Below are 16,157 nucleotides of genomic sequence, written 5' to 3'. Positions count from 1 at the left end.
ACCCTCAAATGTCATAGATATATCACTAGCAGACATAACCGAGATAGATGACATGCATGACAAGGAAGTAAACGATGATAAATAAGGAGACATATGATGGGTTGAACCAGAATCTAAAAATCCATAAAGATGAAGGTATACCTGAGGTACCAGATGAAGTAGGACCAGAATGAGACATAGATGCAGACATGGAAGTAGAATTGGAGGCCAAATATTGTCTGAAACTCTCAAAAACCATGGGATCCAATGCAGAAGGTGACATGTTTCCAACTGACTTAGTGTCAAATGATGGAGCAGCAACAACAACGAACTGTAGAGGGATAGGTGAATGTGGCTCCAACTTTTGCTGACCATACCTATTCTGTTGTCATAATTGAGGCTGACCAGATTTACCCTTGTTGACTAACAATGTACATTGAGCTTTCCAATGATTTTTCTATTTGCATAATGCACACTCATCATAAGTAACCCTTGGAGTTTGTCGAGACTGATTAGAGGAAACAACAAGCACAACAGGAGTGGAAGTAGGAATGGAGATTGTTGTAAACCCTTTATCCGTGTGAGACTTGATACGAGTCTCTTCAGCAAATAGCTCATGAAAAATAGAATCCACTAAGGGAGGGGGGGAACAATGAAGAATCGTTCCATGTAGGCCTTCAAAATCAAAACACAACACCATCAAAAACCAGACCAAACGTTGTTCTTCCTTCCTAACAATATATGTCTCAAAATCTTTTAACTATTTAGATTCAGTAAGAGCCAATTGATCCCACAAATTAGACATAGCAACATAGAAATCTTAAATACTCAGGTTATTTTGTTGAAGGGCATGAATATTATATTATAACTGATATTGTTTAGCAAAGTTGGACTGAGTATACAGTCTCTCCAAGTGATTCCAAATTTCCTTTATCGTATCATATTTAGCCAACTGCATACCAATAGATTGTGTAACATAAATGTCAATCCAAGTAATAACCTTGGAGTTATCAGTTTCCCAAGCATCAACCAACAAATCGAAATTCTCAGCTTGAGGCACTGAAGGTTTGGCTTTAGTCTCAATGATATAGCCCCACATATTCTTCCCATGAAGGAAGTTCTTCATAATGTAGCTCCAATACGTATAATTATTTCCATTTAGTCGAGTAATGATTGATTGAAGGGAATCATCCTTTTGAGTCATGTTGGCAATGGATAATAGATAAGCAATAACAGAATGAGAAGGGCAACAAACCAGCGAAAGCAACCAATCGAACAACAACAACAAGCTAACAACAACAACAAAAAACAGGTACCAACAAGCAAATGGACATCAAATGTGAAGGAGCATCAAACAGATTGGAAATGAAACATCTATAGTTCGATCCATGCCACAGATGACTGCTACAAAACCTTCTAACAACATATTAAACTGTAACACCCTGTTCCGAATCATTTCCTAATGCAGGGCCATGACCTGAAGACCGTTTATCATAAGGCTTAGGGCCTTTGAGAAAGAGAGATTTAGACCCATTTGGGTGTGGATAAGGTAGGAAAGATGATATGAAAATTCGGTTTGTGATTTGTAGCCCAGGGCGTGCCGGATAGACTACAAGCCCATGAGACGTACCAGTCAGGCCGAAGGCCCATAGAACGTTCTAGATAGTCTGTAGGCACGGTGAGGCGTTCCAGTCAAGCTGAAGGTTTTGTGAGTGTTACAGATAGTATGTAGGCCCGATGAGGCGTTCCAGCCATGTTGAAGGCTCTGAGAGCTTTCCAAATAGTCTGTAGGCCGGTGCGGCATTCCAGTTTGGCCGAAGGCTCTGTATGCGTGTTGTTTGTTTGTTATTATGTTTATGTGGTGGTACTTGTGACAATAGTCAAATTCGGGTCAAGCCTAAGTCGAGCAAAGTCATCGAGTCAAACCGGTCAACTCAATTAAACCTTGTATATTAGGGTTTGTGTTATGTAATTACTGTATAACTCACTATTTTAATGAGAAAACATCACTTGGAAAAATTCTTGTGTTTAATTTTCCTTAGCCTTAGTGCTAAACAATGAACAAAAACAATAAAACAATGTTGCATACTCATCGGGAGTGTGTTGGATCCTAAAACATGGCTTAACGGGGTTCACAAACCTTGCGTTGCGGAGCCAAACACTCACAATTGTCACACATGAAACCTCTCTCAATCGTTTTCACTCTATCTCTCTCTAAGTATGTGAAATCTCTCCCAAATCTCTCTTTGTGTGAGAAAACTCTCTAAGAATGTCAAATCTCTCCCAAATCTCTCTAAGTATGTGAAATCTCTCCCAAATATCTCTTTGTATGAGAAATCTCTCCAATAATGTCAAATCTCTCCCAAATCTCTATCAAAAGTTCCTTAAACTTTTTGTAGTCTTTCGGGCCATCCCGACCCTTAACCGGGTCGAAAACCGCTTAAAACGGGGCAAAAATGGACAAAAAGGGCTTAAGGACCCGAAACCCCTCTTAAGGACCCGAAACCCCTCTTAGGGCCTAAAGTCCTCTTAGGGACCGAACCCTCCTGAACCAAACCCGAAGACTGCTGAACCGAACCCGAAGGGTCCTCTTAGGATTGAACCTCGCACAAGGCCCGAACCCGAGCCTCGGTCCATTTCGCTCCTGCTCGCCCTTCGGTCTATTTTGCTTCTTGCTGTTTCTCTTCATTTCGCCTCGTCTCGCTTCGGCCCAACATCAGAAGGGACCGAACCTTCGGCCCCCTTACGAGAAGCCTCGCTGGAAGACCATTTCCTTCCGGTTTTTGACTACGAATTCATTTTAGCTTCGTTTTTAATTATTTTAACGCGGGATTTTCACCCAAAACTTTATTTTAACATATAAGATCCCTTAATTAATGATTAATCACGTTTTTAAGGATAAAACCTTATCCAAGAAGAGTGGGTGAAGTACAAAGGTTGAGTGTTGACTTATCTTTGTATTATGACACAAGCAACCCCCATACCCACTCCATGCCTAACCCACACTCCTCCCCACCATACCTTGTCACTTCCTTGTACTTTTTACCTCTCTCACAAACCATCCCCATGTTTTTAGAGCTGGTCACTCAACCTCTCTCCTCATTTTCTTTCACTTGCTCTCATTTCACAAAAAATCAAACACAACTTTTCTCTCAAACTTTTTCTCTCTATTTCAAGACTCCAAGGCTGATCTTCAAGCTTTAATCTTCTCTTGGTAAGTATAATTCATCCTCCTTGTGATTATTGCACTTCATTCTACTCAAAGCATTGATTGCTTACACAAACTCCATCACTTTGATGTTAGATCCTTGAAAATCTTCAAGGCATCTTCAAGTGTTCTTGAGTTGATCACTTCCATTCTTCAACAATCATCTACTGAAATCACTCAAGGTGAGTTCATACCCCTACATTTTCATATTTTCTCAAGTTTTTAGGGGGGGGGGGGGAATACAAGTTAAAACACCAAGAACATAACTAAACTTTTCTAACAGCCTTCATCAGAAAAGTTGGACTCCATTCACGGACTGTTTTGGACAACTTAAGCATTTTTGTTTTCAAAACTGTTTTAGGTGTAAGTAGTTCTAGTTCTTATCTTTAAAATGACTACTTTCACATCTCCATACGATCTTTCTACAATTTATGGTGATTTTTACAAAACTGCCTATCATTTCAAACATCAATCCGGACCAGTCTATGATTGTGGACTTGTTCACACAAGTTAGAGTTCATTAAAACTCATAATAAATATTATGAATAAACTAGACTCATTTTCCAAACTCTCAGAATTTACGGATTCTGATTTGGACCTTTGATGATTTTTCTATAAATTTTCTAAGAACAGTAAATGAAAATATTAATAACAGAAAAATGCTATCAATTTCATTTCACCTTGTAACATGTTGAGCAAGGTGTATATCTTTATGTGATTATATGTTTTTGCAAATAAATGAAATTTTGACTTAGTATATAGTCATACATCAGTTAACAAATGGAGTTTGCTAGATAGAGCATAGAAATAACGATTTGTTATAATCATAGCACATCTATTACATACAAACATTTGAATAAACTATGTTAAGTATAGTTTATGTACATTACCACTTTTGCCCTTGTTTTGATAAACTAAAATAGGTATAGTTTATGATTCATCACATAACACACTCATACAAAAAGGGTACATTCATACAAAAAGGTTTTACATTCATGCACACCACACGTAGACTTGTTAACTTAAATTGTGAGACATTCTCTTTCCGTACGTCCGAGTACAGGACTTAAATTCCTGGTAGCTATATCCAGAGTCTCTTGTAGGGAGAACGTGCCAGTTGTGTATAGATCTATATTGGGTTAGACACCCCACACCTGAGCTGCATGCAACAGCTAGACCGACAGGTCTATGGTGACAAATGTCATATCAGTTTCGCGACGCCTGAGAAACGTCGTGGCAGGTTCATTCAGTCATAGTATGGTTATAGCGACTCACTTAGGAAGTTAACAACTCATAAAGTTTACGGGGATTTCTATAATCAAAAAGGGTTTTATGCCGATTTAAAACCATGGTTATATCATTAAGTATGGAAAATACTTGTTCATTCTTGGTTCTGGGATTTAGGACTACATATACATATTAAAGAAAATATTGGATTTTCTGGATACATATTCTAACGCTTTTACAAGGAAAATGGTTTATTTCTCTAACGAAATCTCTTATGAACTCACCAACCTTTGTGTTGACACTTTTCAAAACAACTTGTATTCTCAGGAAATCACTAAACAAGAAATCAAGTGCATTTTGAGGATGGGACGTTAAGGTGTCAAACATTTCATATTTTGTCAACATATTGTAATTGATTTTGAAACATGTAATTCATACAATGATGTAACTTTTTCAATTATATATATGTTGGTTGCGTTTACTTTCATCACTATTGCCATTGTTGTTATGATACTACACATGAAGTCCTCCACCCCCAGACGTTTCCGCCATCCTTGGTTTGGGGGTATGACAATACTTTGGGGGAACTCACTAAGCTTCATGCTTACAATTTTAGTTTATGGTTTCAGGTTCTTCAGAGGACCATGGTGAGGCGAATGCGTGGTCGTACACATTCTTGGTTTTACTACTGATTGGATCTTGGGAGACTTTGATTTTAAATAATGTTTTGGGAACAATGATTTTGTAAACACTTTTATTAGTAATTTGGTTGTGTTTTTCGAGGCGTTACATAAACCTCCGCTATGAGACCATGATAATATTATTATATGATTAGTGAAAGAGATAAATTACAATGTTCACAATGAAAATATGAAAAGTTATAAAGAAGAAAGGGGAGAATAATTACTAGCTAAGACTAAACCCTAATGAACTAAAGCCTAAAGGGCCCATAAACATGTGTGCTAACAAACACACACACACACACAAACATATATATATATATATATATATATATATATATATTGATTTCAGATAAGATTTCTCATGATATCAAGATTAGGTTCCATTATGTATGTTTTTTTGTCAACGATAATACGACATTGTGTTTGGTGGTAGAGACTAATATTAACTCGAAGGTTAGGTTGAATACATGTACTAGAACATTAAGTAGAAGATAATAGGTTACATAACAACACAACTAAGATGAAATATCTTTGGTGCAATTTTAAAGAAAAGTGTAACGATAAAGGAGTACAATTATGTATTAAGGAGCAAGTAATACACCGAAATGAAAGTTCAAGTACTTATAACGTCCTCACAAATTAACATATGTGTATACCCGAGTCATACCCAACATACTATTGATGATAAATTATTATTATGTACAAGCTTTAATGAGTTTCAACTTTGTCTTTGAAATGTTGTGCTACATATTACACCATGTAAATGACCTATAATCAGATGAATATCGGTAACTATGAGCTTGCAAGATTTATACCTTGGTATCGAAATGTTGCACTAGTTAGATGCATCCATGGTATTTGAATTAAAAAACATAATTTTAAGAATGACAATGTGTACAATTAATGTCCAAAGAGTTGTAAAACCCCTACAAGTGTCTTTTATATATAAGAGTTCATGTATGCGTACATGATAATACCGAGTGTTGGATATTTAAATGGGTATTGAGTATATATATATATATATATATATATATATATATATATATATATCAAAAGATTGACAAAGGATTTCAAATTGCTTAAAACTGAAACATGATGGTGTATTGATTGGTAAGTGGTTAAGTACACAAGAAACAACACATTATATTAGAAGAGTTGAATAAGATGTTCTATGCAACATATAAGTCGTGGTGGATATCATATGTATTGGTTTCATGTTGACGCGTGAGACACCACTCGACCCAACAACTTGATACACAACACGACCGACACAACAAAAGTGTTCATGTATGAGTTTTATAAATTCATGTTTCGTGTTGACATGGTTTATAAATTCATGTTTTGTGTCTTACACTTGTCAAACACGAATTTAACCGTTTAAACACTTATAAAACACAAATTAAGTTTGTGTCACACACGACACGTATAAACACGTGGCACGCGACACGTATAAACACAAAGTAAATGCATGTTTTCCTAGCTTAAAATATGATGTCAGGCAATATGTGTATAAATTTGTGTAAATCTGTATTTTTGTGTAAGACAACTCAAAATGTGTGTTTTCATGTTGTGTCACGTCTCACACAAGTTAATTACATGTTGTGTTTGCGTTTGATACCCAAAACACGTTTTACAATTCATGTCGTGTTTACGTTTTATAAATTCGTGTGTGACACATATACACGACACAAAAACACAAATTTGTAGGTCTAGACACAACCAAAGTACCATGTGACGTGCATCGTGTTTCATTAAGAAACACTTCCTCGTTCATACGTACACATTATGTCAGGTCGTATTAAACAAATTTAAGTATGTGACTTTTATTAACCATTATTGCTCAGGATAAGCAAAACCAGTATTGCAGAAATCGGTCTTGGCGGCCGATTTATCGGCGATTAATCGTTTGGTGGCCTTGAACCGATTACGATTAGGATGCTTGGCGGAAATTGGCCAAAATCGGTCAAACTCGGGCTTGGCGGTCCTCGGCGGTCATAGGCGGGAAATATTTAAAAAATTCAAAAAAAAAACAATTTTCAAATATTACACCAAAATTTTAAAATTTTATAATATTATACTAAAATTTTTAAAATTTCAAAATTTTTAAAATTTAAAATTTCCAAATACTTAATTTTTTAGGAAATATTAATTTTTTAAATAATTTTATTAATAATTTAGGGTCCCCGATTAATCGCCGATTAATCCCCGCCAAGTCTGATTAATCGCTTATCGTCAGTCGATCGCCGAACTACCGCCGAACGATTTTTACAACCTTGAACAAAACATATGTTTGCTATTAGTTTGTTTTGGGAGGATTGATTACAAAATTAGGGTCCCCAAACCACCTTATTTTATTTAAATTGTGTTTTTACATTCCGGTATAAATAATCAATCACTCTTGGGGCAATTCCCTATAGTTTAACATCACTTTTGTATTTAAGTTGGCGAATTTGGTTCTTGTTTGCATGTTTGAATCCCGAACCCTAAAAAATCGTAGGGTGTGGTCAAAGATCTTGGGTTCATGTAATAATTTACATGGAAAAAGTATTCAACCTCTACTTTGAAAGTTAGAAATTTCGGGTTGGCAATGGCTATCTTGCTAGCATTTGGAAAGATATATAGAAGAGAATAATACAACTTCTATAAAGAGATTTACTGGTTTATTCTTATTTGAGAATAATCAAAATATCTTGATTCAAGATTGGAGAGAAGGATCGAGGTGGAGTTGGATTGACGACGGCTATTTAGAGTAGATGTCGAAGGTTTGCAATTTGATAATATGGTGAATATCATTTGTAGACCTAGAGTTCCTAAAATAAACTTATTTCTTGGATAAAAATATTACACTCCTAATTAACGAAACCATATTAATGCACTTTAATATTTCGGTAGGTGTAGAAAAGATGGTGAAAGATATATGGCTTCCAAGTTCCATATATGGTCTGATGGACTTATTAACAATCTTAGTGATCAACACTATTAATGACCCAACATATCCATGTTTCAAACGCATTATATCAGCTAGTTGTCGCTAAGATACTTGAATTTATTTGGATTTGGACGTATTCTTTCTTTCAACCTATACTATACAGTTTATAATTATTATATAATAAAATAAATAAAATATGAATAGTCTTTTTAGTGCATGTTCTAATAACATATTTCTTAATAATCATGCTTATGTTCTCTTAATTATATTATATTCATCAATAGTCAATCCAACTATCTGTATGTACAATTAAATAACATTTGAACTATTATAACTCTGTTTATTACGTTTTTAAAAATAAATTAGCTATTTGTTTTTTTAAAGTAAACAAAAGTTGCCATAGAAATTCAACAATCTATTTATATTTTATTAGACTACGTGGCATAAAAAATGTTACTAGTTGAAAGGCCCACTTGCCTTTTTCACTACTCTCACTCTTCTTCACCTTCCTGTATAGTCTGTTTTTGAAAGTTCAAAATCACACACACGTCTCTCTTTCTCTTTCACACACACCCTCTCTCCCCCTCGAGAGCAGCTTGCTCAGACAACGTTCAACCGAAGCCGCCATTAATGTAAAAGCTTCTCTCTCTAAATTTGCATTTTGTACTTTTGATCGAACGTAGCTAAATGGAGTATTTGTGTTTTTGCCTGGTTTAGGTGAAGATTTCTTCGGATTCTCGTGCTATGAACATGAAGTGAGCTGATAATTTTGCAGTGTGCAATTTTCCTGCTCGTTCCTTTCCTGATGACTTCGATGAGCTCGATCTACTGAAGTTTTCTCACAATTGTCGTGCTGTGTCCTTAGTTTTGTTTCTGAAAAAGCGAAAAAAAAGTATTTGTTTGAAAATGGAAAGGGATAAGCGGAAAAAATCGAAGATGCCTTGCCTTTTTGGAGGTGAAGCGCTCTCTCTCTCTCTCTCTCTCTCTCTCTCTCATGTGTATCTATTAGTTCTGGTTTGTTGTTTAGAAAATTTAGTAGTTTAATTAATAGCTGCATTGTGAGAATTTGCTGGAAGTGGAAGTGATATTTGTTTACTCCAATGGATAGATTTGACGTGTGTTCTAGTAGGCGATGAAACTGAGAAAGATAAAAACGACGAAGAATTGCAAGAATAAAATATTTGTTTTCTTTCGTGAATTGTCAATAATACTGAGTTGAATCTCTCTGTACATGTTTTTTTTTCTGCTTACTGTATTTATTTAATTCATTGTTTGTGAAATTACTTTTCGTTTTTATGTAGTGAAAATTAAGTTTCCCATGTTCGGACAAAATTGGAACCCTATCCCCAACGTGATTTTTATCTCTCTAATTTTTCAGTTTTCATTTTGTATGCTTGAAGTGACAATTAGCGTTTGATTCCTGACATGATGTTATTTTTGCTTTTTATTATTACACTGGATGTGAATTCACAATGAAACGGTGAAAGCTAGGGTTGTATGTAGAATCGATTCCATTGGGTTTCTACTTTAAGCTAAGCTATTTTGCTTTTATTTATTTTACCTACTTTGTATTTGATTTAAATCTTCAAAATCTTCTATCCTTTTTTGCTACTGAACAGGTTCCATGTTGTTAGGTGATAACTTGTTATCATTTATGAAGTGTGCATTTGAACAAACATCAATAACTTTTTTCCAGGTAATGGAGACAATCTCAAACGGAAAACTGTTCAACCTAGGTCCCAAACTGGTGACATCATCGAGCATAATTTGGTACATTAACAATCTTTACAACTTTATCTCAACATATTCAAGAATTAATTTTGCAAGATTTTAAGCAACTTATGCATGTCATGTCATACAAAGTGTGACTTAATCAATTTGGTGATTGTAGTTCACGTTTGAAGTAGGGCAAACCTCTTCTAAACAAAGTTATGGGACACCCATGAAGACATTATTAGCTAAAGAAATGTTAAATGAAACTTCAGCCAAAAAACGTTCACCAAGTCTCATAGCCAAGTTAATGGGTCTAGATGGACTACCATCTCCTCAGTCTATTCACAAGCAACAAAGAAAGTTATCAGACAACAAAAGGAATGAGAAGCCATTAAGTCACCAGTTTAATAAGAAGACCACAATCGAACAACAACAATTCAAAGATGTTTATGAAGATCCAGAAGCATCACATTCAGGAAATCATCATTATCCATCACCACCGAATTCAAAAAGAAGGTCCACAAAACAGGAATTCGGATACATTCAGGAAAGATGCGATGAAGTGCTCAGGGAATCGATTGCATTCAAAAGTAAACTTGAAAGGGTTGACTCAAACTCGGACTTGATGTTGACTTTTCTGCAAAAACCAGATTCCTTATTTGTAAAGCATCTACACGATCAACAAAGTATCCCTCATGGTTCTCTCTGCAACCAAATAACTGTCTTGAAGCCATCAAATTCTGTCATGCATGGTTCAAAAAAAGAAGAGAAAGAAACATTAATCTATCGCCATAGAAGATCATCTAGAATTCTAGAAAGGAAAGACGATATTGCCCTTTCGCCAACAAGGATCGTTGTCCTCAAACCAAATCTTGCAAAAATCCACAACGATAGAACTTATGTTCTCCATTCTCCCGAGATGTATAAAGGGCCATTAGGTGAAGTGAGGTCATCTAGACACAAGTCAAGAGAAGCTAGAGAGATTGCAAAGCAAATCACTAGTCAAATGAAAGAAGGATTTGAATGTGGGGACATAAACTTATTTCATTCTGGTTACAGAGGGTATGATGACATGGATGAATTTGATAGGCCCAGGCGTTCACCTATGTCTGAATCCTCTGTGATTAGAGAAGCAAAAAAGAGAATGTCTCAAAGATGGAAAACTCATGGATATAAAGATGCAAACATGATTGGTAAAGGCAGCACCAGCACACTGGAAGAAATGCTTTCTGTTCCCAATACTGAAATGAGGCAGGATGATGACATCATCAATGGTGAATATCTCAGAAGTAGCACATCAAAATCAAGATCAAGATCTGTCCCTCCATCTTTTAACAATCGAAGTCATAAGACGAGTGATTATCATGAAGCTCATAGTGAATTAAAGAACATGGTACATAATGAGCAGGTTCATAGATTTAAAAATAAAGAAGTGAAGAGTAATTTTAACCATAGAGAAGATTCACGATCCAAAAATGTAAGATACACGAAAAGATGCAATGCTTGTAGCCCTGAGTTTGATGATTATTTACCAGAATGCCATTCTACCCGAAAACCAACCGAACAAGATTTGCTAATTTCTAATAGTAGTAATATCTATGATCCTCATCCTGATCCTGCCATAACCATTAATGAAGAGAGATTGATTTCACAGGTCTGGTTTAAATATATATTAAAGATGTTGAAAAAAGTTATTTTTTGTTTTCCATTTTTTAAAAGTGTTTTTGGTTGTTATAGGAACAATGGAGTGCAAAATCAGGTGGAACTATTTCCATTCAGTTGTCTGGACCTGAGCCAGAATCGTCTGAAGGGTCCAAGGAGGTTGACCAATGTGGTCAGCTTTCTTCAGTGTTGGAAGCTTCGCCTACAGAAGATGTATCATCTGGTTCTGATTGCTTTGAGGGAGTCAGCACTCGACTTCTTGGTAACTACATATTTTTTACTTTGTTTTCTACCCATAAAAGCAACCTACTTAATTCCTTTTATTTTTTTTCAAATTATTTTTCAGAACTCAGGAAACAACTTCATCTACTTAAAATGGAGTCGGAGTCAACTTACGATAGTCAAAATGATGAAGAGGTGGAGCAAGAATCTTCCTTGACAATCTTGGAATCTGAAAACTGGGAATCCATGTATTTCATAGATTTCCTAAAAGGCTGTGGATTTTACGATCATGACACGTATACATTCATGTGCACGTGGTATAACAATAACTCTCAAGATAAAGATAATGGTAATCCAACAGAAACAGATACATGGTTATTTGATTATCTTGAAAAGAAGTACTGTGAAGGATGGAGTGTTTCGAGAAGTGAAAGAAGGTTGTTTTATGATCGTATAAGAGAAGCGTTGTTTGATATTTGCAAGACTAGGGTTTCATGTTGGTGGGTGGGTGTTGCGGAGAGGGGAATTCAGATGAAATTGACGGAAATTGGTTTTGAAGATCAGGTGCAGAAGGTACTTGGCAAGCAAGAGAAGGAAGCAATGGAGGATTTTGAGGAAACGTGTATTGATAAGGATTTGGATTGGTTTGTAGCGGTGAATGAAATTGATGTTGTAGGTAAGAAAATGGTTGAGATGTTGGTCAATGATTTAGTACTAGAAATTGTAAACCTATAGACAATAGCAGTAGTAGTAATAGAACCACTACAAGAAATAAAATTAAGTAATGGTGGTTTTTTTTTTATCTTGTAATCATGATACTTGATGTGGATGTGGAAGGAGGTTAGAAATGCATGAAGTCCACTTGATCATATGGTTTACAGCAGCATCAAACTTTTTTCTGTTCATCTTTTGCATTACATACATGTATTTCTTTTATACAAGTTTGTGTCTATAACAAAAATAAAAAATAAAATAGAAAGTAAATTTTAAAAAGCTAACGTAAACCTTGCCAATGGAGTATGATTGTTACCAAACCACCATCAACGTGAAGACTGAAGAGCTCTTAGATTTCAATCACTCAGTGGTTTGTCGTTAAAAGAAAAATGTTTGTCATGCCCAGTCGCCCATGATATGAGTCATCTCCCTATTCTAATCCTACCTAATAAATGAAAATAATTTTGCCACATGTGACTCTCTCATTAACTTGGACACATGTCATTTTTTGGTATTTTTGATTAAATGTTTTTTCCATTTGTCATTTTCTTATTTTTTTTATTTTTTCTTAATTAACACATCATATTTACACCTCAATTAATAATTACCTTAAATGAAAATAACCAATAAATTATAATATTACTACTCATATAATATTTAATATGATTCATTTTAATTATTCATTTTAAATTTTAAATTTTAAATTTCTACTTTAATTACATTAAATTAATAATTGATTATTCATTTCAAGTTTTAATTTTTAAATTTCTCATTTTAATTACATTAAATAGATAATTGATTAATCATTTTAAATTTTCGCACTCTAATTATATTAAATTCATAACATTATATTGAAAAATAAAATAAAATTAATACAGATTATACGATGACATAACTTCATGTATTTATTTAAATCAACGATTATAATTTTATATAACTAAAAAATCTTTTAAGTAATAATTTATTTAAAATAATTGATTAATAATTTTGATTTTTTAATATGAAATTTAATTAATTTTATAACCGTGATTTTCACGGGTTATAAACTAGTTTGGTTATAAACAGACTTGTCCATTTTCTGTTCCACACAACTTAAATTTTTAGATCGACTTTTTGATTAGTCAACTGTATTAACAATAAATATGGTTGGATTTCAAAATAAAGCAAACCGACCTTAGCTCAGTTGGTAGAGCGGAGGACTGTAGTGTGTAATATCTCAAAGCCATCCTTAGGTCGCTGGTTCGAATCCGGCAGGTCGGAATTTTTTTTAAAATTTGCTATACGTTCCTAACAAAGATAGCAATAAAACGTGCCAATTAATTATTATAATTCAAATCGTTTTTATGAACCAGCCTGCTTTAAACTTTCTTGAATTGAGTAGTTTTGGTTCGACTTTGAGTGAGTAATAGTATGTTTGGTTGTCGTCCCAACTCCCAAAGATCCAGACTCCTTGAGGATGTATTGACTATTAAGAGCCCAAGAAGATAAGGCCCATTACATATTTGAAAATCACAAGCAAAGAAACCATCAATTTTGAATACGTTAAGATTCATTGGGGGTGATTGTTTGATTGAGATGATATTGTCGCTCACATTTTAATATCTATATCTCCAACACACTAGTAAATCCCTGTAATATGTTTTTCATTGCACTTATTTCTAAAGTGCAAGACCCCATATATATAATTTATGTAATTTTTTTTTTCATAACTAAATCTGTGCCATTCCCAAAAGAAAAAATAAAAAAGAATTTTTTTTTTTTTTCAAATAAAAACAGTTTGCATATAACTGACTTTTCAATTACTCATTGTGCAAACAACCAAGCATATCTAAAAAAATAATTATTTTTCGAATGTTTTACTAAAGCCACGAGTTATACCCAATTAAAATATTATCCTACCATAGGACTATGTGAAAAGTTCTGTCATGCCACTATCATTTCATTACCAAACTCACACTAAATTTGCTAGGTATATTAACCACATCATATATGATCAATAAAAAATAAAGAAAGAAAGAAATTTAAATACTTAGTACGAAATTTAGTCTTCATCTTCAACATTTGCATGCAACCACGGAAATGATTTTGAAAAATTACGTAACTTATACCAAACATTAATATAGGGAAAATGTTTACAATTACGTTGGGTTATTGGTATGTTAAATTTGGTTATTTTTAACCTCATATCACACTATTTTGACGAAAACCCATTGAGATTCTGATAAAATACATTTCCCGATTTCATTGTGGAAATATTTTAGAATAGATTGGCCTAAGGTTTTTCTTCATTTAAAGGGGTCTTCAGACACCGATATCCAAAAATGAGCTAAAACAACTTCTTCTTTTTCCTTACAAGGTTGTTAGGTTTGAAAATTTGATGGTTAAGGAATTTGTTCCATAGCGGGGAATAAGAAATTGTATGCGACTGTATTGTAGTTTTTGTAGTATAGAAAGAAAAAAATAATGTGAAATAAGTTATATATATATATACTAATAAAAGAGTACTTCTTTTGCCAAATGTCATAATATTAGAACTCTTAATTAATATGATGTCACTTGTCATTCTATTAATTCTCCATTTTAAATTCATTAAACATCCTAATTAATATGATGTTATTTGTCAATCTATTTATTCTTTATTTTAAATTTAAATTTTAAATTTTAAATTTTATATTATTGTTTTCATTAGTTCACAAATAAAAAGAGTCTAATATATATGATAAATTAATTACACATATTTATTTGAATCAATAATTATAATTTTACATAACTAATAAAAAAATCTCTTAATTAATAAGGTATTTAAAATTTTATATAAAATAATTGATTAATAATTTTGAATTTTTTACTATGAATATTTAATCAATTTTGTAACCATGGTTTCCACGGGTTATAAACTACTATATATATATATATATATATATATATATATATATATATATATATATATATATATATATATATATATATATATATATATATATATATATATATGTGTGTGTGTGTGTGTGTGTAAAACATAAGTTCAATGTTTCTAACCGTTTAACCCTTGAAAATCTACTATTTTCAATGCCATTCGTTCATGATATTCAATGGTAAACACCACGAAGAACCATGATCGTGGTGATGAGGATAGTATTTACGGTCGTGGTGCACATGCCATTTGGCCACAAATAATTCTCATGATGAGGATACCCTTAGCCTAAGTTAGAAGAATTTAGCTACACAAAAAATCTTTACATTAACTTGTCTAAAAGAATAAGAAAATAACATCTAATAGAATCATAAGCCACATAAGCTTTTATATATATATATATATATATATATATATATATATATATATATATATATATATATATATATATATATATATATATATATATATATATATATATAAAGGTTCAAATGAGAACTGAAAAAAGTTAACAACCGTAAGAACCTCTAATTTTAGATGTTTATAAATGGTTTAGGGTTTAGGGTTTAGGGTGTTTATAAAGGGTTTAGGCTTTAAGGGTTAGGGTTTAGGGACCCTAAACCCTTTATAAACATCTAAAGTTAGAGGTTCTTCCGGTTCTTAACCTTTTTTGTTTCTCATTTGAACCACTTCCTATATATATATATATATATATATATATATATATATATATATATATATATATATATATATATATATAGCTAGAATATTTTAGTAAATATTGTGTGCTAGAATGCACCAATATGAATTTAGTAAATAAAATAATTATTTAATTAAATAAATATAGATATTAAATGATTTTCATAATTATATGTATATTAAATGGTATCCATAATTATAGTTCTC

At 33.1% G+C, this 16,157-nt stretch overlaps 1 protein-coding gene and 1 non-coding gene across 2 annotated transcripts; both read left to right on the top strand.

The window, feature by feature from the left end:
- Positions 1–8,506: 8,506 nt before the first annotated feature.
- On the top strand, positions 8,507–12,492 carry LOC111911717 (uncharacterized). Its single transcript, XM_023907468.2, has 6 exons — positions 8,507–8,658; positions 8,744–8,981; positions 9,723–9,796; positions 9,918–11,393; positions 11,477–11,663; positions 11,748–12,492. The coding sequence occupies exons 2-6, from the start codon at positions 8,933–8,935 to the stop codon at positions 12,356–12,358; spliced, it is 2,397 nt and encodes a 798-aa protein (XP_023763236.1). The 5' UTR covers positions 8,507–8,658; positions 8,744–8,932; the 3' UTR covers positions 12,359–12,492.
- Positions 12,493–13,505: 1,013 nt separating this feature from the next.
- On the top strand, positions 13,506–13,597 carry TRNAY-GUA (transfer RNA tyrosine (anticodon GUA)). The gene is given in 2 exon segments: positions 13,506–13,542; positions 13,562–13,597. It is a non-coding gene; the product is annotated as a tRNA-Tyr (tRNA).
- Positions 13,598–16,157: the final 2,560 nt, after the last annotated feature.

The sequence above is a fragment of the Lactuca sativa genome, chromosome 2 (assembly GCF_002870075.4).
Source record: "Lactuca sativa cultivar Salinas chromosome 2, Lsat_Salinas_v11, whole genome shotgun sequence".
In the NCBI taxonomy this organism is placed as follows: Eukaryota; Viridiplantae; Streptophyta; class Magnoliopsida; order Asterales; family Asteraceae; genus Lactuca; species Lactuca sativa.
Note: the sequence above shows the minus strand (reverse complement) of the source record. Positions and strands in the feature narration are given on the sequence as shown.